The following is a 21,743-nucleotide window of genomic DNA, read 5'->3' on the forward strand; positions in this document are numbered from 1 at the left end:
CCTGAAATAGATCATTTGAATAGCCCTCCAGCTAATAAGAAAATTAAATTCATGATTTAAATCCCTCACAAAAAATGTCCAGGCCCACATGGTTTCACTCAAGAATTGTACCAGGACAGGTGTTAAGATGAAACAGGTTAAATTATTGCTTGAGACACCCACATCTAATATCAGAGTATCTGGGTTGAGTCCTGGCTACTCTGCACTTTGATCCAGCTTCCTGCTACAGTGCTTGGGAGGCAGCAGATGGCCAAAGTACTTGGATTACAACTGTTGGGGAATCCTAGATGGAGCTCCTGGCCTTTGCCTTCACCCTGACCCAGACACAGCTCTCATAGGCATTTGGAGAACGAACCAGCAGATCAAAGATATCTTTCTCTTTGTTTCTCCCTCTTTCTCTGTCAGTTTGCCTTTCAAATAAATAAATCTCAAAAAAAAAAAAAAAAAAAAAAAGAGGAAAAAAGTGCCTAGGGTGGAGTCCCGATCTAGTTTTCTGCTAAAGCACTTGAGTCACTGCCAACTGTGTTGTGTGATCTACTTAGATGGAAAGACATTGTGATCATAGATTGGAAGAGTTAACAAGTTAAGGATGTAAATTCTTCCCAAGTTGTTGCACAGGTTTAACCCAATTTCTATCAAAATGTCAATACAATTTTCTGTAGAGATAGACATGATTACTCTAGAATCTACATGAAAAGGCAAATGAATTAGAAAAGGTAAACTATTATTTACTTCTTATATAGATTTATTTATTTATTTGAAAGAGTTACAGAGCAAGAGGGAGAAACAGAGAAAGAGATCTTCCATCTTCTGGGTCACTCCCTAGATGGCCACAACCACCAGGCTGAAGCCAGGAGCCAGGAAACTTCATCAGGGTCTCTCATACATGGGTGGCAGGGGCCCAAATACTGGGCCGTCTTCCACTGCTTTTCCCAAGCCTCTAGCAGGGAGCTAGATCAGAATTGGAGTAGCTGAGACACAGTGCCTATATGGGATGTCATTGTCACAGAGGGAGGCTTTACCTGGTGTGCCACAACACTGGCCTCCAGTAAACTATGTTTATAAAAGAAACATAAAGTAGAAGAAATCAGCCTACCCGAAGTCTTACTATTTAACTTCAGCAATCAAGACTATGCGGTCTTCAAGGATGCATAGACACATAGGACAATGGAACAGAACAGAGAATCCAGAAATTGATGCAGTCAAATATGCCCAACAGACTTTCAACAAAGCTACAAAAGCAATAATGAAAGAAGGATAGTTTTTCAACAAATGCTGCTGGAAAAAACTGAATATTCATAGGAAAATAAAGAACCTTGATTTAAACCTCATCTTCATACAAAAAAACAACTCAAATGGATTCATAGACTTAAGTGTAAAATGGAACCCATAAAATCTTTATGAAAAAGTATATAGGCCAGCGCCGCAGCCCACTAGGCTGATCCTCCGCCTTGCGGCGCTGGCACACTGGGTTCTAGTCCCGGTCGGGGCACCGGATTCTGTCCCGGTTGCCCCTCTTCCAGGCCAGCTCTCTGCTGTGGCCAGGGAGTGCAGTGGAAGATGGCCCAAGTCCTTGGGCCCTGCACCCATGGGAGACCAGGATAGGTACCTGGCTCTTGCCTTCGGATCAGCGCGGTGCGCCGGCCACAGCGCGCCAGCCGTGGCGGCCATTGGAGGGTGAACCAACGGCAAAGGAAGACCTTTCTCTCTGTCTCTCTCTCTCACTGTCCACTCTGCCTGTCAAAAAAAAAAAAAAAGAAAGAAAAGAAAAGAAAAAGTATATAAAAGTACATCTTCTTGGGTTCCAGGACTAGACCAAGAGTTCTTACACTTGACACCAAAAACAAGGTCCATTAAAAAAAAGACAATTAAAATTTAAAATTTGAGAATTTTGTATTGCAAAAGATTGTTAAGAGAATCAAAAGATGGGGCTGGGCTGTGGCTTAGCTGGTAAAGCTGCCACCTACAGCGCTGGCATACTGTATGCACACCGGTTCAAGTCCCAGCTGGTCCTCTTCTGATCCTGCTCTCTGCCATGGCCTGAAAAAGCAGTGGAAGACGGCCCCTGTACCCTTGTGGGAGACCTGAAAGAAGCTCCTGGCTCTTGGCTTCCATCGGCCCAGCTCCCGCCTTTGTGGCCATCTGAGGAGTGAACCAGATGGAAGACCTTTCTCTGTGTCTCTCCCTCTCTCTGTCTGTAACTCTACCTCTCAAATAAATAAATAAATCTTAAAAAGGGGGGGGGGGAGGAAAAGACAAGTTGAAGCCACATTTCTGACAAAGGACTAATATCTACAATGTACGAAGAAGTCTCAAAATTCAACAGTAAAGAAAATAATTTAGGGCAGGCACCATGGCTCAGTAGGCTAATCCTCCGCCTTGCGGCGCCGGCACACCGGGTTCTAGTCCCAGTCGGGGCGCCGGATTCTGTCCCGGTTGCCCCTCTTCCAGGCCAGCTCTCTGCTGTGGCCAGGGAGTGCAGTGGAGGATGGCCCAGGTGCTTGGGCCCTGCACCCCATGGGAGACCAGGAGAAGCACCTGGCTCCTGCCTTCGGATCAGCGCAGTGCGCGGACTGCAGCGCGCCGGCCTTGGCGGCCATTGGAGTGTGAACCAACGGCAAAGGAAGACCTTTCTCTCTGTCTCTCTCTCTCACTGTCCACTCTGCCTGTCAAAAAAGAAAAAAAAAATTTTTAATAGCAAATGGGGGCAAAGGAATGAAAGACATTTCACCAAAAAGGATATACAGATGGCAGATAAGCACATGAAAATATATTTACTATCACTGGCCATGAAGGAAGTACAAATTAAAAATCACAATGAGTCATCACCACACACCTATCTGAATGGGTATAATGAAAAATAGTGTCAACACTCCAATTGCTGGCTAGGATGAAGACAAATAGGGCACTCACATATATCTCACTGGTCAGAATAGAAACGGGTACAACCACTGTGGAAAACACTTTGATAGTTGCTTAAAAAAAAAAAAAAGTGGAGAGTGGGACTGTGTCTGGTCTAACAGTCCATATGCCTTCATTCCTTATCACAGTGACTGAGTTTGATACCTGGCTCTGGCTCCTGACTCCAGCATTCCTGCTAATGTGCATCCCGGGAGATAGCAATGGTGGCTCAGGTGATTGAGTTCTGCCACCCACACAGGTGGGAGACCCGGATGGAGTTCCTGGCTCCTGGCTTTTGCCTGACCCAGTCCTAGCAGTTGCACAAATTTGAGAAGTGACCCAGCAGATAGGAGTTTTCTTTTTCTCTCTCTCTCCCCATCTCTTTCTGCCTCTCAAATAAATAAATACTATTTTTTAAAAGATAAAACATGCAATTATCATACTATCCAGCAATTTGTACTCCTGTCCTAGAGAAATGAAAACTTAGATTAACAAAAAAAGTGTGAATTTTCATAGAGTTTTATATGAAATAGACAAAATGATGTTCCTCAATGGGTGAACATTTAAACAAATTCTGATATATTCATAACACAGCAGTTAAAAAATGAACTATTACTACACACAAAAACTTGGATAAATCTCCAGAAAATTATTCTAATTGAAAAAAGTCAATCTTGAAAGCTTACATACTGTATGCGTCTATTTACATTAAGTTTTTTTTTTTTTTTTTTTTTTTTTTTTTTTTTTTTTTGGACAGGCAGAGTGGACAGTGAGAGAGAGAGACAGAAAGGTCTTCCTTTGCCGTTGGTTCACCCTCCAATGGCCGCCGCGGCTGGCGCGCTGCGGCCGGCGCACCGCACTGATCCGATGGCAGGAGCCAGGAGCCAGGTGCTTTTCCTGGTCTCCCATGGGGTGCAGGGCCCAAGCACCTGGGCCATCCTCCACTGCACTCCCTGGCCACAGCAGAGGGCTGGCTTGGAAGAGGGACAACCGGGACAGAATCCGGCACCCCGACCGGGACTAGAACCCGGTGTGCCGGCGCCGCTAGGCGGAGGATTAGCCTAGTGAGCCGCGGCGCCGGCCTACATTAAGTTTTTAAAATGACAAAATTCTAGAAATGTACAAGAGATTAGGGTTGGGGGCCCAAGTTAAGTGAGCATAGTTATAAAGAAGCAATATGAAAGATCTCTGGGGTATGGCAATATGGTGACCTGCCTGTATCTGTCCATATGATGGTTTTGATACCGTACTATGATTTTTTGTAAGATTTATTTTCTATTTGAAATACAGAGTTACAGAGAGAGGTAGAGACAGAGAGAGAGAGAGAAAGAGGTTTTCCATCTGCTGATTCACTCCCTAAATGGCCACAATGGCTGGAGCTGGGCTGATCGGAAGCCAGGAGTTTCTGGTCTCCCACGTGGGCACAGGGTCCCAAGGACTTGGGCCATCCTCTACTGCTTTCCTAGGCACATTAGCAGGGAGATGGATTGGAAGTGGAGCAGCTGGGACTCAAGCCAGCACTCATGATGGGATGCTGGTGCTGCAGGCCAGGGCTTTAACTTGCTGTGCCATAGCACTGGCCCCAAGTACTATAATTTTGCAAAAATTATGATTGTGAGAAGCTTGGTAAAAGATACACAGGAGGAGTGGACTTGGTGGTTAAGATGCTCATGGTTCCACATCAGAGAATCTGGGTTCCATTCGCAGCTCTGTTTCCTGACTTCAGCTTTCCCCAGGGGGAGGCAGCAGTAAAGACTTAAGTAGTTGGGTAGTTGTTTTTTGTTTTTGTTTTTGTTTTTTGTTTTTTTTTGACAGGCAGAGTGGACAGTGAGAGAGAGAAACAGAGAGAAAGGCCTTCCTTTTCCGTTGGTTCACCCTCCAATGGCCGCCACGGCCGGCGCACTGCGGTCCGCGCACTGCGCTGATCCGAAGGCAGGAGCCAGGTACTTCTCCTGGTCTCCCATGGGGTGCAGGGTCCAAGCACTTGGGCCATCCTCCACTGCACTCCCTGGCCACAGCAGAGAGCTGGCCTGGAAGAGGGGCAACCAGGACAGAATCCGGCGCCCCGACTGGGACTAGAACCCGGTGTGCCGGCGCCACTAGGTGGAGGATTAGCCTAGTGAGCCGCGGTGCCGGCCAGTAGTTGGGTTTTTACTGCCATCCATGTGGGAGCCCTGGATTTCATTCCCAGCTCCCTGCTGCAGCTCCTGCCCAGCCACGCCTGTGGTGAGCACTTGACAAGCTAACAGCAGATGGTGGTGCTTGCTCTCTCTCTCTGCCTTTCAAATGAATAAGAAAAAACACCCAAGACCCCTCTATTTTTTCATGATTATGAATTTACAATTATCTCAATATTTAAAAATTATTCAATTTAAAAATATTTTTTAAAAATGTCTTCAACCTCGGATGGACAGTTTTTTGTGTATCTGACCAGTTTCAAGCATCCATTTGACTCAAACCCCTTATTCCAGCACATTCCTAGCAATAGATAACACCACCACCAATAACTAACATTTATTGGGCATTTGCTACATGACAAAGAACTTCATGCGTTGAGAACTTTTTATGTATTAATTTATCTAATCTTCATAACAGATAACTTTGAATACCACTTTTTATAAGAAGTTGCAGCCTGACACACTTTATCAGCATCCATTCACTCTTTTTTTTTTCTTCCTGTAATAATAAAAAGTGTTTATCCTTTTACTTAAACACTGGAGCCTTCCTTCTTGGATCCTAATCCTATCCACTCTGTCTTGTATTCAATACTCCCCTTCTATTAGCTCTATATTTTCAGAATGTATATATGTTTTGTCTCCTATCCCAATAATACTATCAACAATAATAATCTTACTAAGCACTCAACAATAATTACCTTACTAAGCTCTCAACAATAATTACCTTACTAAGCACTCTCGGTTTACATTTTCTCTGGGGACTTCCTTGACGTCACAACTCCTACAACTTGGTTTCTGCTTCTCATCTAAGAAGCCCAACACCACTAATTCCTTCTTTGCAACTCTTCCTAGGGCTTCCCTGCCAGCACCGCAACGGTGAGTTGAGGTGACACAGATGACCGAAAAAGAGGGAGGCGAAGTTACAATAAAGTGGGGTGGGCAAATGGCAAAGGTGAGTGGCGACCACTGCCTTCTGAGAGGGAAGTTGGGGTACAAGAAGCAGAAGGGCCACACCGGGCCATACAACAAAGCGACTTTCACTCTCTCTCCAGCATCACTTTCACCCTCTTTTTCCCTCGTCGTTTGAGGGCCTGCAGATGCTCAAAGCTAGAGGATAAAGCGCTCGCGTCAGGTGGCCAGAAGCGAGACCTACGGGTGCCGAACACTGGGACGACGAGGCGCTCAGCTTGCCGGCGGAACCCGGGCGCCGGGCAGAGGTTGCAGGTCGGCGCCGTGCCGCTGGGCGGCGGAGGCGTGCGCGCCTGCGCCATGGCGCTTCCGGCCCCCGTCGAAGTGCCAAGTCCTGCTGAGGGGTGGGGACACCGCGAGTAGGGTCCTGCCGCAGCCCTAGGCCCGTGGCGCCGCAGTGCAGGAGCGGCTCTAGGGTGGCGGGGGAGGCTGGCTCTGAGTGCCCGGTGTCCCCGCGTCCCTCGGCCGGTGGCGCTGAAAGAGAGGGGAGGAGGGGGGAAGAGCAGTAAGAAAACAAGATCCCGGGCGAATAGGTTTTTCTGCAGATCTGTGCGGAAACACTGTTAAACCCTGCGAGCCCACATTTAAAAAAAAAAAAAAATGAAGAAATTAAGACTGAAGGAACTAGAGAGTCGCCTTCAACAAGTGGATGGATTCGAAAGCCCCAAGCTCCTTTTAGAACAGTATTCGACGAGGCCGCACATTGCAGGTAGGGCGGCTGGGTCTCCACGTGCGAGCTTCCGGGGGTTGGACCCGCCTGCTCGCTCGGTGAGGAAAATACAAGAGTTGTTTCCATACGAAGAAGGAATGCGTAGGGAAATTCTCCCCAGGATCACATTTCTTGCTCCGGAGGCCCGCACGGACACACAGACTGTATCGAGTTACTCTTTGATTTTCTGCATACCACATAAGCCCGTCGGACAGCTTATAAATGTATTTGTTTTTCTTATCACACTTTGCACTTCTTGAGGGCAAGGAATTTGTTAGTCCTGCTCACAGGTGAATTCTCAGTGTCTCAGAGTTGCTCGAGCTCAGTAAATATTTGCTAAAGATCAGTTTCCTGTTGTAACAAATTGCCAGTGCAGGGATTCCTGCCCCAGAATTGAATACCACAGTTGGTGGCGGATGGACTGAGTCTAACAAACCCAGAGTGTGTGCTGTGTGTGAAGATGAGGATGTGTTTCCGGTTTAACACATCAGTTGAGAATTAGCACTGTTGCTTCGAGCCAGGGATTAATACTGGGAATACTGGAGAAAATACAGGAAAATCCATTCATATATAATAAACGTGTTCCTAAAGTCATTGAGAAACCTTAGGAAAATGAGTTTGATAGGTGCACCTGCAAGTAGGTATCTTTCCACTTCCGAAATAGTTGTTTCTAACCTGCCAGTGAAAGTCAAGGAGAAATGTATGCATTCCTGCACTTCAAGCTGGTGTCATTCCAACCAAAACTGCTGTGTCTAGGTTGAGACTGATTTTCTCCATTTATATAGTGACTTCTTATAGTTTTTTGGCTGTAAGGATTTTTAGTGAAATCCATTTTCTGAGAAAGAACAAGCAGTAATTTCATGCTTGGTAATATGCATATGGCTGCGCTGCATACCAGCTTCAGGGTCACGAACACCTACAGCAGTAATTAGGCCAGCTCAGTTTACAGGAGATGTCCCTGGAATGGTGTTTTTAATAAAACTCTGGCTCTCCAGGCATCAATAATGAGGAGTCCTCACTAGGTTCAGATATGCACCATAGTGTTATTCATGGTTAACTTTCAGTGTATCCAAGACCCTTGCATTCAAAAGATCTTTCTGATCTCAGTGCTTCTGCCCTGCTCCTTAATGGTTCTCTTCTCAGGTTTCATCTGTAGACCAAATATTTGTGTGTAAAGGCTGTATTGTGGAAGCTTGTGATAACTGTTGTGGTGACAAACTTGTTGCAAAAGTGTTCTGTGCTCTTTTAAGTTTATTGCTTATTTGAGATTAGTTGTTCCTAGACTTACTGATTGTACAGACCAGTACAATCTCAAAATAATTTTATACACTTACATTTTGACAAGGAAGGATTTTTTTAAACCCACATTTACCATTCTGTAATAAAAAATAGCTTCAGTATCGAAGAACTGGTAGATGTGTGTGAATATGGCAGTGTTTTGAAGAGACAGCAAAAATAAAACATTTGACATCTCATTTTACCTCAAACATTGGTCATAGTTTTGCTTTTGTTGACATTGTCAGCACACACTAGTTAGGGTACGACTGCTGTGTGTTACTTTCCTTTATGGTGCCTCTTACTACATCAGTTCTTATACCCTTTAAAAATAATCTGGAACGTTATTTGGGGAAGGAATAAGTGGAAGACAAATAATTTGAGAGTCACTTTGAACCAACTGAATTTCAGTCATCAGCTTGCTCACTTATTCTCTAATATATTTTTTATTTTTTGTAGCATGTATGCTGTATACAATCCATAATACATATGATGACATTGAAAATAAAGTGGTTGCAGATCTAGGATGTGGTTGTGGAGTGCTTAGCATCGGAACTGCAATGTTAGGAGCAGGGTAGGTGATCCAGGATATACTGTTTGGGTATGGGTGGCTGTAAGAAGTGTAAATAGAATCAACTGAATTTTGAGACTATACAGTGTGAGGGGAGGGGAGCAAGAAACTGATCTGAGCACATGTTGATGGGCAGAAGCTCAAAACTATGAAATAAATAAATAAATAACTAACAGGAATAGTCCTTTTTATACAAACCTGAGTTTCTAAGTCCTCTCAGGTTGGGAAGTCATGCTGATAGAAGCAACACTCACTCTTCCTTTGCTGATTGGGTTAAAAAGTATTACATTAAAATAGCTAGTTTTGTTTTTGTTATAAATTGCTAATCTGTGCATTTTGTTTTTGCAGATTGTGTGTTGGATTTGACATAGATGAAGATGCACTGGAAATATTTAACAGGAATGTGGAAGAGTTTGAGTTAACAAATGTTGACATGGTTCAGTGTGATGTGTGCACATTACCTAATAGAATGCCCAAGTCTTTTGATACAGTTATCATGAATCCTCCCTTTGGGACCAAAAAGAATAAAGGTTGGTAACAAGAATCAGCTGTACTAGTGTAGTTGTAGGAAACCAAGTTTTTTTTTTTTTTTTTTTTTTTTTAAGATTTATTTATTTATTTGAAAGAGAGTTACAGAGGGAGGTAGAAACAGAGAGAGATCTTCCATCTGCTGGTTCACTCCCCAGATGGTTGCAATGGCCAGAGCTGCACTGATCCAAAGCCAGGAGCCAGGAGCTTCTTCTGGGTCTCCCATGTGGGTGCAGGGGCCCAAGGACTTGGGCCTTCCTCCACTGCTATCCCAGGCCATAGCAGAGAGCTGGATCGGAAGAGGAGCAGCCTGGACTGGAAACGGCGCCCATATGGGATGCTGGCACTTCAGGCCAGGGCTTTAACCCACTGCGCCACAGCGCCTGCCCCAAAAACCAAGTTTTAAGATCCATTTTATCACTGTTCATTGAATATACTGGTCTTTTGCATGTATAGTTATTGCTTTTCAAATTTCTATTTGTTTAATACATGACTGGGGAATTGAATTTTTCAATCTTTAATTCTCATAAATTTAACTAGCCTTATTATTTATTCCCTATTTACTTTTGAGGATAATTTGCCTAAACCTTGTGATTATACTTTTAGAACCTGTTTTTAATGCCTTTGTACACCCAAGGTTTTCAAAAATATCTCCATCAGTAACAGTGACTTACTGTGGCTATATTAATTTATGTATATTCTGGACAAGGAGGATGGGAAATCAGAAAAGCAGGAAAAGACATAGTTTAAGAATTCCCCACCCTCTGGCAAGAGCATTTTGATTACTGCTACCTTGAATGTTTACTTCTCTTTTTGAGAGTCATTAATTTTGAATATAACATGGAGATTTTGACTTTAGACTTGTTTAAGGCAGGCAATTCCTGGTTTTATTCTACCAACTTTAAAATATTTTGATATTTTATTTATTTGTATTCTATCTCATTGCACAAAGAATTTGAAGTGGCTATTTTGGAGTTTGGGGAAAAAATGTTTCTTAATCCTTTTTATGTAATCTTCCATCTTGATAAGAGTTACATGATGTGAACAGGAGGTTTTGTGCTCTTCCCAGGGACAGACATGGCTTTTCTCAAGACTGCTTTGGAAATGGCAAGAACAGCAGTGTACTCTCTACACAAATCCTCAACTAGAGAAGTAAGTTCAAATCATCATGATATTTTGTGTCATTTATTTTTAAACTCATGACAGTGTTTTCAAGATTCGCTGTGAATACTAAATACCACAGTATCTATTTCTCCTGACCTGTTTGACATTTGGCACTTAGAAACTGAACTTTCCCTGTAACTAGCAAACATCAATTAGCCTTTTTCCAGCCTGTGTGACTTATTTCTCTCATCAAAGATTTGTTCAGACATCAACTGTTGCCAGGAATGAGACTGCAGTTCACGGGTAGAGAAGTGGGATGTAACTAGGGTTACACGATGTTCTGGTTTGCTGGGGTAAGTCGTGGTTGATCCCGTTTGTCTTAGTGTCCCTGTGGGGCTTGGTTTGCCTAAGGGACGCAATAAGGCCTGGTTTTTAAGAACACTGAGCCTGGAGTAAAGCAGATCTGAGTTCAGAAAGCACCTATTTCATTATTTTGGCCAGCATGTAACACATTGGGATGTATGAGATCTATTCCAGGAAATTGGGAGAAGGGACAGTCCTTTTTTAAATGTCAGTGTTATATACTGATTAAGAACACAGACTGCGGAGCAAACTGCCTGGCTTCAAATCGCTGTTTAGAGACAGTGCTCTTAACTGTTCTGTCCTGCTGCCTCTGCTAAGTGGATTCCAGAAGGCTAGCTCGCTGTGTTTTGATGAAATAAGGCTGCAGAACTGTATGAGTACATTTTATACTTTGATGGATTTCTGAAATAGTTTATTATTGTATTTAATACGTAATTTAGTTCAGATTGTTAAATATATATTGAAATGGCTGTATTTCCTTTCAAAATCCTATCCAACCATTTAAAACTTTTATGAGTCTGATTTCTTAAAAGTTAGAAAATTTACTTTCAAGTGTTAGTAAAAAGAAATTTTAAAAATTTATTTAAAGGCCAATTCATATTAAAATGTTATTTATGTTTAGCATATCCAAAAGAAAGCTGCAGAATGGAAAATCAAGATAGATGTAATTGCAGGTAAGAAATCTCAATTCTAATTACCTCAGAGGCAACAACCATTAACTCAACCAAAATTAATATTTATTTATTAAGTACTGAGAACTATAGAATATTTTTCATTGTAGAAAAATGTACATGATTGGTAATGGATTGGAAATGCAGTATACATAGGGTGAGTGTGCATCAAGGTCTGCTTGAGACTATCCCAGCTTTTGCATTTTACTGAAAATTTCTCTAGCACCCAGGTGTTTGGTCATTCCATGCTCAGAATACCACGCAGCATCACAGTGACTAAAAACATGAGCTTGGAGGTTGACTTTGATTAGAAAACTATTCATGGAAAGTGCCACATTATGCCTCGGTAAACTTTGTTTTCCTCACTATAAATATTTATTAAGGGAATTTCAGAGACTTGGTTTAACACAGTAAAAGAAGGCTAAGAACCATTAAAGCATTTTAAATGTTTTTCAATCTAAATTAAATAAACCTTAGATTACCTTAGAGTGTTTTTCTGAATCAGAAAAATTGGTTTCCAGTTTATATGCATTTCCTGCGTATAACCAAAAGAATTTTAAACCTCATTAGTGGTGATTCCTCTGGAACTCCCAAGGTGGGAAGAACAGGTAATAGCCTGACACAGGCTGGAGGTAGCCTCTGTGCCAAAAGTAGAATCTGTAATATGTAACCTGTAATGTGACTGATAGTTTATCTTCCAACCAGGATTCTTTTGAGACTGAAGGAAATGCAGTTAATTAGTCAAAAACAAGGCATGAAATGAGACACGGCTGACCTAGTGATAAGATAGCGAGAAGCTATTTTTCCTAGAATGCCTTGCTCCTTACAAGTCACAATGCTAACAGTACACTAGGAGTAGTGGTGAACACCGTTTAAGGGATAAACAGTATAGGGCTAGGTTCTGACATGATGGATTCCCCTTCCATGTGATGCTTAATCAGACATGGAACACAACAGCTGAGGAGAAATCTCAATGACTATTAAATCTAGGATACAGCCTTTCTCTCCCCAGTTTGGCTTCAAAGATATGGAGCTGGTACAGCTGTCCATACAGGATCCATTGCCCTGTTTCTCAAGTGCTGCCTTTGCCTCTCCACCACACCAAGGTCCCCATTACTTTTAGGAGGTAATGGTCCAATGTGGACAGCTCCATGGTGGCCTGTCTTCCAGAGAAAGTCCTTTTCCCAAACTGAATGTCCCAGTCCAGCAGCATTCTCTGGGCAGTCTTACAGTTGGGGGAGGGATTTGAAAGGTGTCACACATGAGGGACTTGGGGTCAATGTACTATAGGGCTTCTGAGTCATGAGTGGCACGCTGGACCAATCAATCTTTCCTGTGAAAAATCTTCAAAAACTGGTGCCAAGCAATCTTGAAGGGCGCAGTATTCACCATTGCTGCTTCCAAAGATCACTCCCTCTGCTCTGATAGTCCACTATGGCAAGTGAAAAGGAAACACCCATCATAAAGCACATCTCCATGTAGCTGACAAGGCTCCATCCAGCTAAACACAACCCCTAGTCCTGTGCTCACCCCCATGTAAGTCAGTTGCCACCATCTTCCTTGGCAACGTCTGGGGTGCTCCAGAGAACTCATGCTGAGTGAACCTGTTGTTCTGCGGGGCATTTTCAGAGGGTTTTTCTGAGGGGGTCTTCTGGGTGCCCTACTTTTGGGAGTAATATGGGTGGCTCTTAGTCTTTCGAAGGGCAGCCTGGAGTTCCCCAGCAAACCCACTTCAGCCACAAGAGCATCAGCCCCCTTCATGGGGCAGGGGTCAACCAAGACACTGCAGCTTTCTTCTCTAGGGACTGTTCTGATGCAGAGGCAGCTTTTTTCAGAGCCAAAGGCTCTTCCCAGTGCCATCCACTTTAGTTTTCTGTTTTGGAGGTTCTTTTTTTTTTAACAGGCAGAGTTAGACAGTGAGAGAAAGAGACACAGAGAAAGGTCTTCCTTTTTCCGTTGTTTGGAGGTTCTGAGTGCAACTTAAGTGCTCTGTTAGGGTAATGGTTTTTTTTTTTTTTTTTTTTTTAATTCAAGAAACCTGTTCTAAGAGCTCCTGCTTCTTGACAAAATTTCAGTGTTTGGCATTTCCTTCTAATGTCTTTTTCGGAGGAGGGTCCCCAAAACCCAGATTCAGGAGTAAGGTAGATACGAGGACAGCAGAGTAGGAGAGCAGTTGCGAAGAGTGGCTTACAGATCAAAGGATGGGGGACTCATTCTCTTTGAATCCTGTTGTTAACATGGTGGAGGTTTGTGGTATATCCTTCTAAATGGACCCATGGAAACCAGAAGCATCCACTGCTGGAAACTGGCATGCCAGTTGATATGTGCTGTTGACCAGTGTGCATGTGCGCCCCGAGTGTCCCCTTCCTCTGGTAATGAGGCCAGTGATTCCAAGCATGTGTGCCCTGGCTCCCTTAACCTCATGAAGGTGCAACTGGAAGGAGTGGGGTGGCCCCGACAAACAGCCCTGGACAAACTTGTGGTAGATAGAATATAAACATCCACACTATGAATAAATCGTGTTTGGTACATTTTATTACTAAATTGGGTAATATTCACAAACATCAAAACAAGAAAAGCATATAATTAGAAGCTATGTGTAACCCAAATAATTTTGAAAAGCCTGAAATAACAATACAATAAGGGGAATATGTTTTTTTTAAACAATAAACTTACCATGAATCCGCCCTTTGGTGTTAAACATATAATGAGATGTATTATTGTTCATAATAGTAATATTTAAAAGATCTGTTGATCTTCCTGTTATATTCAGTATTGCCATTCCTTATGTAGTTTAAGGTATTACAGTATGCAACATGAAGCACCTTTAGAACATTCCCAATAGCATACCAAGGCAGAGCCTTGCTATACCAGATGTGGTCCTTGAACCATCAGCATTGACATCCCTGGGAACTCATTAAAAAACAGAATTCAGGCCCTATCCACAACTACTAAATTAGAACCTGCATTCCAACAAGACCCACAGGCAACTTGATTGTACGTTGAGAACTGACCCCACAGGGTTAGAATTTGTTGCAAAGTATGAAAGACAGTTACACTCAATGCCATCCCTTATAAATAGATAAATGGTAAAAGTGTAGATAATCTACATTATTTAAAAGGAAAGAATATGAAAAATAGGTTTTGAGAGATTAGTAGGAAAATAATTAGCTACTTACTATCACTACTAAAACCTGGACGAGAAAATTTTGAAATAACTTTGATTATGATGAGGTTAACAATAATTGGTAAATTAAAAATAGAAAGGTCCTATCATTTTCATAGGATCTTTTTTGTCGACTTGGTATCTTTCTAAATTCTTCCTCATAATCTCACATTTCAGTAATGGCCATAATAGCAGAAATGTATATTAAGTCAACACTAGGATAAGTTAAAGTGACAGGTTTAAGATGGCTTACCAGCATCTAGTACCTTCTTCGTCTGTTGTTGTTGCTTAGTAAAGGGTGGTAAATGTTTGGAAATATAATTTTTATCCTTAAATGAAGCACTTCTGTTTTACAGAACTTCGATATGACCTTCCAGCATCATACAACTTTCATAAAAAGCAATCAGTAAGTCTGATTTTGGCCCACCTATCTTTAGTATTGAAAAACTTTGCAAAAAGATTACTTCTAACACTATGAAGTTAGTCTAGGTAAATATAGAAAGCAAGTCTAAGAGATCAAAGATTAACTGTAGGAAGGGCCCATAATCAAAAGCAAATATACTAATTTAAATTTTTTCTCAAATGCTTTGGGTACAAAAAGGAAAAAATAACTATGTTTTTGCTTTTTTATATAGTATATATTTTATTAATTTCACATAATACAAAGGCAATTTTCTGGAAGAATCTTCCTTTTGATATTTGAATCATCTGGAATAACAAAGAGAACTACACATAAAAAAAAACACCCTCATTTGAGTAACAAAAAAAGACCAGTTAAACAAAATTTTTTTTTCCTTTCTTACAGGTGGATATTGAAGTGGACCTAGTTCGGTTTTCTTTTTAAAAGCTTCCAGAGACAAAGCAGCTTAAAAGCTAATTAAGAAGAATAAAAAATTTTGTTTACTGAACTATTGGTCTCCGGCACCATTTTCTGTTTTCTGTTGTTTTGATGCAGGTTCTTCTTTGTCTGTTTCTTCTCTTGCTCTTTTCACTGGACCTGTTCAATAACAGAATTAATTTTTGTTAAATCAATACTAATACTACTCAGTTTTAATATTGAGCACAATTACTAATAATCTATTTTAAAAGATTTGTTTATTCTTTACTGTGAAAGGCAGAGTTACAGAGCAAGAGACACAGGAGGGATCTTCTATCTGCTGATTCACTCCCCAACTGGCAGCAATGGCCATGGCTGGGCCAGCTGAAGCCAGGAGCCTAGAACTCCACCAGATCTCCCACGTGGGTGGCAAGGACCCAAGTACTTGTGCCATTTATCACTGCCTTTCCAGGCACATTAGCAGCGAGCAGGATCAGAAGTGAAGCAGCCAGGACTCAAAGAGGGGATGACAGTGTCGCAGGTGGCAGCTTAACCCATGTGCTACAGGGCAGGCCCCTAATAATCTATTTTAAAAGATTAGCAGGGGCTGGTGCTGTGGTGTAGGTTAAGCCTCTGCCTGCAGCACCAGCATCCTGTATGACCAATGGCTCATGTCCTGGCTGTTCCTCTTCCGATCCAGCTCTCTGCTTTGGCCTGGGAAAGCAGTAGAAGATGGCTCAAGTGCTTGATCTCTTGCAACTGCGTGAGACCCGGGAGAAGTGCCTGGCTCCTAGCTTTGCATCAGCCCAGCTCTGACCATTGTTGCCATCTGGGGGAGTGAACCAGTGGATGGAAGATCTGTCTACCTCTCAGATAAATAAGTAAAATCTTTAAAAAACAAAAACAAAAGACTAGCAACAACCTCCTTCCAAAACTGAGAAAAAGCTTTTCCTTTGGCAGGAACTTTGTAATTACTAAACTTCTCTCCCAATGTCCTATCTGCCACTTGTAAAAGTATAACTCGGCCGGCGCCATGGCTCAATAGGCTAATCCTCCACCTTGCGGCGCTGGCACACCGGATTCTAGTCCCGGTTGCCCCTCTTCCAGGCCAGCTCTCTGCTGTGGCCCGGGAGTGCAGTGGAGGATGGCCCAAGTGCTTGGGCCCTGCACCCCATGGGAGACCAGGAGAAGCACCTGGCTCCTGCCTTTGGATCAGCGCGGTGCACCGGCCACGGCGGCCATTGGAGGGTGAACCAACGGAAAAAAAAGGAAGACCTTTCTCTCTGTCTCTCTCTCTCACTGTCCACTCTGCCTGTCAAAATAAATAAATAAATAAAAGGTATAACTCAGGTAAATAATAATCCCAAAATCTCACTTATCCAGAAGTTGGAAAATCACATCCTGTTCTCTGGCAAATCATTTCTCACGAAACTACCAAAAGACTTAGATAAAACGTACCAGCTGCACCATTTTCATTGCGTTCATCATCACTATCAAATTTTGTTTTCTTCCCTTGAAACTCTACTTTTCCTTTAGCAGGTGCAGGTGGAGCAGCTTTATTTGCCTTTCCTTTCCCTTTAAATCTGCGACCTGTGAAGACATAACAGAACTTTGCAAAGAAAACTTTTAAGTCTTTTTTCAATGTTTTTTGAACACTGATTAAATTTTTTTCTCAGGCAAGTTAACCAAATTGTTAAAGAAAAAAATTAATGACCTTTTGACTTCCATTTATTTAATGATTCTTGTTGATCTTCTATGATTTTTTTCAATGCTGTTTTTTCCACCTCTCCTTCCAGTATTTCCCAAGTCACTTCTTTGTTCCTTAATTGTAGGTTACCATTATTTGCATCTTTGGCTTTATCTAGTGCTTCCTTGGCCTTTTCTTTAAATAGAATTATTCCCTACACCAAAGACAAAAAATGAAAGCCACACCCTTAGTTTTTAGTGTGACAAATTAATTTTCTTAATCTTCCTGCCCAGCAGATCTGTGCCATTACTAGTTTCAGCTACTTTACTGAACATTAAAATAAACAGCAGTCATCAATACTAACAGTATTCACAATAAAGAAAATATCAGACACCACACCTAGTGACAGCAATAACAGAAAGCAGATGTAATTTGTTAATAAACACAGCTGAAAAAATTTTACTAGTTTTTAATCAAGGATTTACAATTGATCGCTAAAAGCAATGAATGTTTCCAAACCTCTTTTGCTCCTCTGACAAAGTCTATCCATTTTATTTCACCATGGTTTGAGAAAAGGATGTGCAAATCTTCTCTACATGTCTGATCATCTAAGTCACCCGAAAATTTCAGCAAGCATCCAATCTTTTCTTCTAGAGATTTCTACAAACATATACAAGGCAATTGAAAAGTTCCTGAAGTAATGACAAGTCAAAACAGCTTACATAATGGAAGGGGAGAGGGAGCGGGAAAGGGGAGGGTTGCGGGTGGGAGGGAAGTTATGGGGGGGGAAGCCATTGTAATCCATAAGCTGTACTTTGGAAATTTATATTCATTAAATAAAAGTTAAAAAAAAAAAAAAAAACAGCTCACATAGCTCTATACCTGTATAAGAAGGTTAGAAACCAACACTATTTTAAAATCAGTATATTTCATTTGTCATCCTTTTTACAATGATTTCTGGTTTTAACATTTCATTTCTTCTATAAGTGATATTTAATTAGTTGTAAACTATGAATCTGGTTATGAAATTACCTCTAAGTAAGTAATAGTTTTATGCGATATTGTTGTATGTTACTTTAGTGTAATGAGAATAGAATTTGTATATTTTCTGTTAAAAGTCCTTAAACTTTAAAAATTATAATAACTTTAAATTATAAAGGCATTAGAATACTACATACTTACCATTTCAGCATCTTCTGCTAACTTTTGTTTTTCTTCTTGTTCTCTACAAATAAAAATGTTGTAATCAGAACATGTTCCATTTACTGTATAAGCAAATTAAATCCTAATAAATAACCTTGATCTTCAGGTTTTCTGATCAACCAATTGTAGACTGCAGTGCAATGTGGCCCCTGGATAGTCAAGGCATAGTTTGAGCTTAAAAATCTCTACATTTCACTACCAAAACAGAAAGGCCTATTACTAATATCTCCTCATCAGCTCTTCCCAAACTACTAACTCTGCCCTTCTCAAAGCTTTAAGAATTATTTCACAACACAATTAGTTCAACGTACTTACTGTTTAGCTCTTAATTTAGCTTCTACTTTATTTTGCTTTCTTTCTTCATTTTTTTTTGCAAAGTAATCTTCCCTAAGGAACACAAAATACAGAGAAATTATTTTGAATTTTTAAGACACAGTACAGCAAGCAATGTCACACACGTTTTCTATCAAAATATAGCCGCTGGGGCCTGTGTTGTGGCATAGTGGATTGGGCTGCTGCCCAGGATGCTTGCATCCCATATGGGCACCAGTTCGAGTCTAGGGTGCTCCACTTCTGGTTCAGTTTCCTACTAATGCATCTGGGAAGGCAGGGGAAGATGACAAGTAAATGGGCCCCTGCACCCACGTGGGAGACCTATATCAATCTGGCTTTGGCCTGGCCCAGCCCTGGCTGTTGTGGCAATTTGGGGAGCAAACCAGCAGACGGAAGTTCACTTGCTCTCTCTTGTTTCTCCCTTCTCTCTATATATATCTACCTTTCAAATAAATAACACCTTTACTAAGCTAAAACTTACATGCCATAAAAATCACCCTTTTTAACTGTATACTTTATGATTTTTAGTAGTCTATTCAGAACTGCACAACCATCACTGCTAATTCCAAAACATTTTCATGACCCCATAAGGAAATCCACATCCATTTGTAGTCTCATGGTGATTTTCACTTACAGGAAAAAGGGAAATCAGAATTATGTAAACAATAATTTTAAGGATTCAGCTTACTGCAAGATTCATCATACTGTATCTCTTTTAAGTCCATTAGATTTAGTAACATAGCATTTAGAAGACTGGATAATGCAAAAGAAGGGAACTATAGCCCTATGACTAACTTTTTCATAAAACTGCTCATGCTCATCCTCATTTTTATTTATATGAATGGCAAAGAAAGGAGAGAGATCTGCCATCTGCCAGTTCACTCCTGAAGTATCCATAATGGCCAGGGCTGGGCCAGGCCAAAGCCAGGAGGCAGAAAGTGGCAGGAACTCAAGTGCTTCAGCCATCATTTGCTGCTTCCTAGACAAAAGCAGGAAGCTAGATAAGAAGCAAAGTAACCAGGACTTGACTGGCTCTCTTACATGGGATGTGGGCAACCCAAGCAGTAGCTCAACCTACCGAGTCAACAACAGTGGCCTTGGGAAGCCCAAATTTTAGTGTCAAGCCTGATGATAAAGTTTAGAAGCAAAATACTAAAAGTTAACCTTTATCAGTAGCTACCGGTGAAAAGATGATAATGTTTTCTGATAGTCTCAAAGGACTAGTAAAGTTCCTACTGGATAAATTTTAAACATTTCTCAATGCCCAAGAATACTAAAAAACTGGCCTTAATAAGGGGTGCTACCACATGCTCCTTACCAGAATATGTCAATTCGATACACTAGTGGCCAAAAGAAACAAAAGCAAATAGACTTACTTGAAAAGTATCAGCAGGTCTGTGTCTTTGTATTTCTGGCCAGGGGTCTCTACAAACTTCTTAGCAGATTCAATACTATCAAACACAACAAATATTGATCCCTATAGAAAGAAAAAATGTTTTTGAAAAGTTGTGTCCCATATATTTTACAACCAGAAAAAGTACATTATCATAATCTCATACCTTAAATGCTTTGTGCAGTGTTCTTCTCATCTGAATATTTAGCACTTGGCCTTTATCTTCTAACCACTCTTTTATGTCATCCAGGGTTGCATCAGTTGGGAAGCCTTTCTGTGAAGAGTGGGAGGAAATGTACAAATAATGACTTCACAGGTAAACAGTTTACCATAAACTGTTTCTGTCTTTGTTAAGCCATTATTCTGGAGTGCAGAAGTAACTCGAGATTTGCCTCAAAATAATTGAGTTGGGGCAAAGATAAAAACAAGATAATTCACTGTCAGTAACTGTTGAAACTGAGTAATGGTAATTTATATTCAAGCTATTCAGACTACTTCACCATGTCTGAAACTTTTCATTATAAAAAATTTGATTTAAGAAGGGGCATTTAGCCCAGGGGTTTCGACACCTATGTGCCACAATGGAGTGTCTAAGTTTGACTCCTGGCTACAACGCCTAACTCCAGCTTCCTGCAGACCCTAGAAGGCAGTGATGGCTCAAGCAATTGGGATCTTACCACCACGCGGGAAAGCTGCATTGTGATTCCAGCTCCCAATTACAGCCCCAGCATTGTAGACATTTGGGGAGTGAACCAGTGGACAGGAGATTTATTTCTCTGTCTTTATGGAGTGGTAAAGCTGTGATTCCTAAGCCCTTGATCTTATCTACTCTAAGTAAATGTAAGATATTGAATGCACCAAGGTCCACTTACAATATAAACAGATCTGTTTTTCACATCATTTTTATACTCATCAGTCACTTCAGGAAGGGGTTTGCTTGGAGATCTTCTGATTTTAGTTTTATCTTCACTAATTTCCATGAGTTCTGCCTTGGATTTGCTCAGTGCTTCAACTATTACATTAAAATCTGTTGTGAGGCGGTTTAACCTGAAAAAAATATATATAAACATTGATTTAGGAATAGTATTCATTGTTAACAGAAAATCTAGTGATGATTTTTAAAAGATTTTACCTGTTAAATTTTATCATTATCTCCAAAGGTACCCAACCTTCATCCAGTTTGATTTGTTCCTTTAAAAATTTGTCCCGTGGCAAATTGAAGTCTCCAAAATAATACTGCAAGATAATTACAATATATTTCAAAGCACTATATAATACCGAGTCTAATCCTGAATTTTACTACCATCACACTACCAACTTCTATTTTTCAAAAATACAAGTTGTAAAAGAGGCAATAAACATTTTTTCTTAAATACATTATAATGAAATATTTATAATATGAATTTTTAAAGTTTTTACTTAACAAGTGCATTTTTTTCATAGATACAACTTTAGGAATACAGTGAGGGGCTGGTGCTGTGGCTCAGTGAGGTAACACCCTGGCCCGAAGCACCGGCATCCCATATGGGTGCGGTTCTAGTCCTGGCTGCTCTTCTTCCCATCCAGCTCTTGCTATGGCCTGGGATAGCAGTAGAAGATGTCCAAGTCCTTGGGCCCCTGTACCCACATGGGAGACCTGGAATAAACTCCTGGCTTCGGATCAATGCAGCTCCAGCCGTTACAACCATTTGGAGAGTGAACCAGTGGATGAAGACCTTTCTCTCTGTCTCTACCTCTCTCTGTAACTCTGTCTTTCAAATAAATAAAATAAATCTTAAAAAAAAAAAAAGGAATACAGTGGTTCTTTCCCCCATACTCACCCCTCCCATAATATGAATTTTTAAAAAGACAAAAATGGGATAAGCATATGGTGCAG

General features: G+C 41.1%; 2 protein-coding genes and 1 long non-coding RNA gene across 5 annotated transcripts in view; 2 read left to right on the forward strand and 1 right to left on the reverse strand.

Annotated features, from left to right (window-relative positions):
• The first annotated feature begins 6,311 nt into the window (after nt 1-6,311).
• Nucleotides 6,312-15,342, forward strand: METTL5 (methyltransferase 5, N6-adenosine). Of its 2 annotated transcripts, XM_002712275.5 has the most exons (7): nt 6,312-6,756; nt 8,491-8,605; nt 8,951-9,132; nt 10,200-10,282; nt 11,220-11,271; nt 14,791-14,840; nt 15,240-15,342. In XM_002712275.5, the coding sequence occupies exons 1-7, from the start codon at nt 6,648-6,650 to the stop codon at nt 15,276-15,278; spliced, it is 630 nt and encodes a 209-aa protein (XP_002712321.1). In that variant the 5' UTR covers nt 6,312-6,647; the 3' UTR covers nt 15,279-15,342. The 2 variants fall into 2 exon arrangements, with proteins under 2 accessions (XP_002712321.1, XP_089184353.1); XM_089328227.1 differs by lacking the exon at nt 11,220-11,271 and having other exon boundaries at nt 6,313-6,756.
• SSB (small RNA binding exonuclease protection factor La) overlaps nt 13,786-21,743 on the reverse strand; it is a 161,265-nt gene continuing 153,307 nt past the window's right edge. For both annotated transcript variants that reach the window (XM_089328226.1, XM_002712273.5), the window contains 10 exons: nt 21,000-21,103; nt 20,740-20,914; nt 20,034-20,141; nt 19,851-19,951; nt 18,457-18,528; nt 18,121-18,163; nt 17,458-17,598; nt 16,966-17,152; nt 16,710-16,841; nt 13,786-15,431 (listed from right to left, as the gene is read on the reverse strand). In XM_089328226.1, coding sequence (XP_089184352.1) covers nt 15,343-15,431; nt 16,710-16,841; nt 16,966-17,152; nt 17,458-17,598; nt 18,121-18,163; nt 18,457-18,528; nt 19,851-19,951; nt 20,034-20,141; nt 20,740-20,914; nt 21,000-21,103 — 1,152 coding nt within the window. In that variant the 3' untranslated portion in view covers nt 13,786-15,342. The remainder of the gene's footprint in view (nt 15,432-16,709; nt 16,842-16,965; nt 17,153-17,457; nt 17,599-18,120; nt 18,164-18,456; nt 18,529-19,850; nt 19,952-20,033; nt 20,142-20,739; nt 20,915-20,999; nt 21,104-21,743) is intronic.
• Nucleotides 20,051-21,656, forward strand: LOC138848984 (uncharacterized). The gene is made up of 2 exons (XR_011387263.2): nt 20,051-20,183; nt 21,434-21,656. It is a non-coding gene; the product is annotated as an uncharacterized LOC138848984 (long non-coding RNA).

Source organism: Oryctolagus cuniculus, chromosome 3, assembly GCF_051225735.1.
Source record: "Oryctolagus cuniculus isolate XC-2025 breed Fujian yellow rabbit chromosome 3, ASM5122573v1, whole genome shotgun sequence".
Lineage (NCBI taxonomy): Eukaryota > Metazoa > Chordata > Mammalia > Lagomorpha > Leporidae > Oryctolagus > Oryctolagus cuniculus.

Bases quoted from the DNA above. Each gene is read 5' to 3' on its own strand.
- METTL5 (XM_002712275.5), top strand. From the start codon at position 6,648: ATGAAGAAATTAAGACTGAAGGAACTAGAGAGTCGCCTTCAACAAGTG. The intron at 11,272-14,790 runs GTAAGAAATCTC...TCTGTTTTACAG, and splicing joins CAAGATAGATGTAATTGCAG to AACTTCGATATGACCTTCCA. The intron at 14,841-15,239 runs GTAAGTCTGATT...CCTTTCTTACAG, and splicing joins ACTTTCATAAAAAGCAATCA to GTGGATATTGAAGTGGACCT.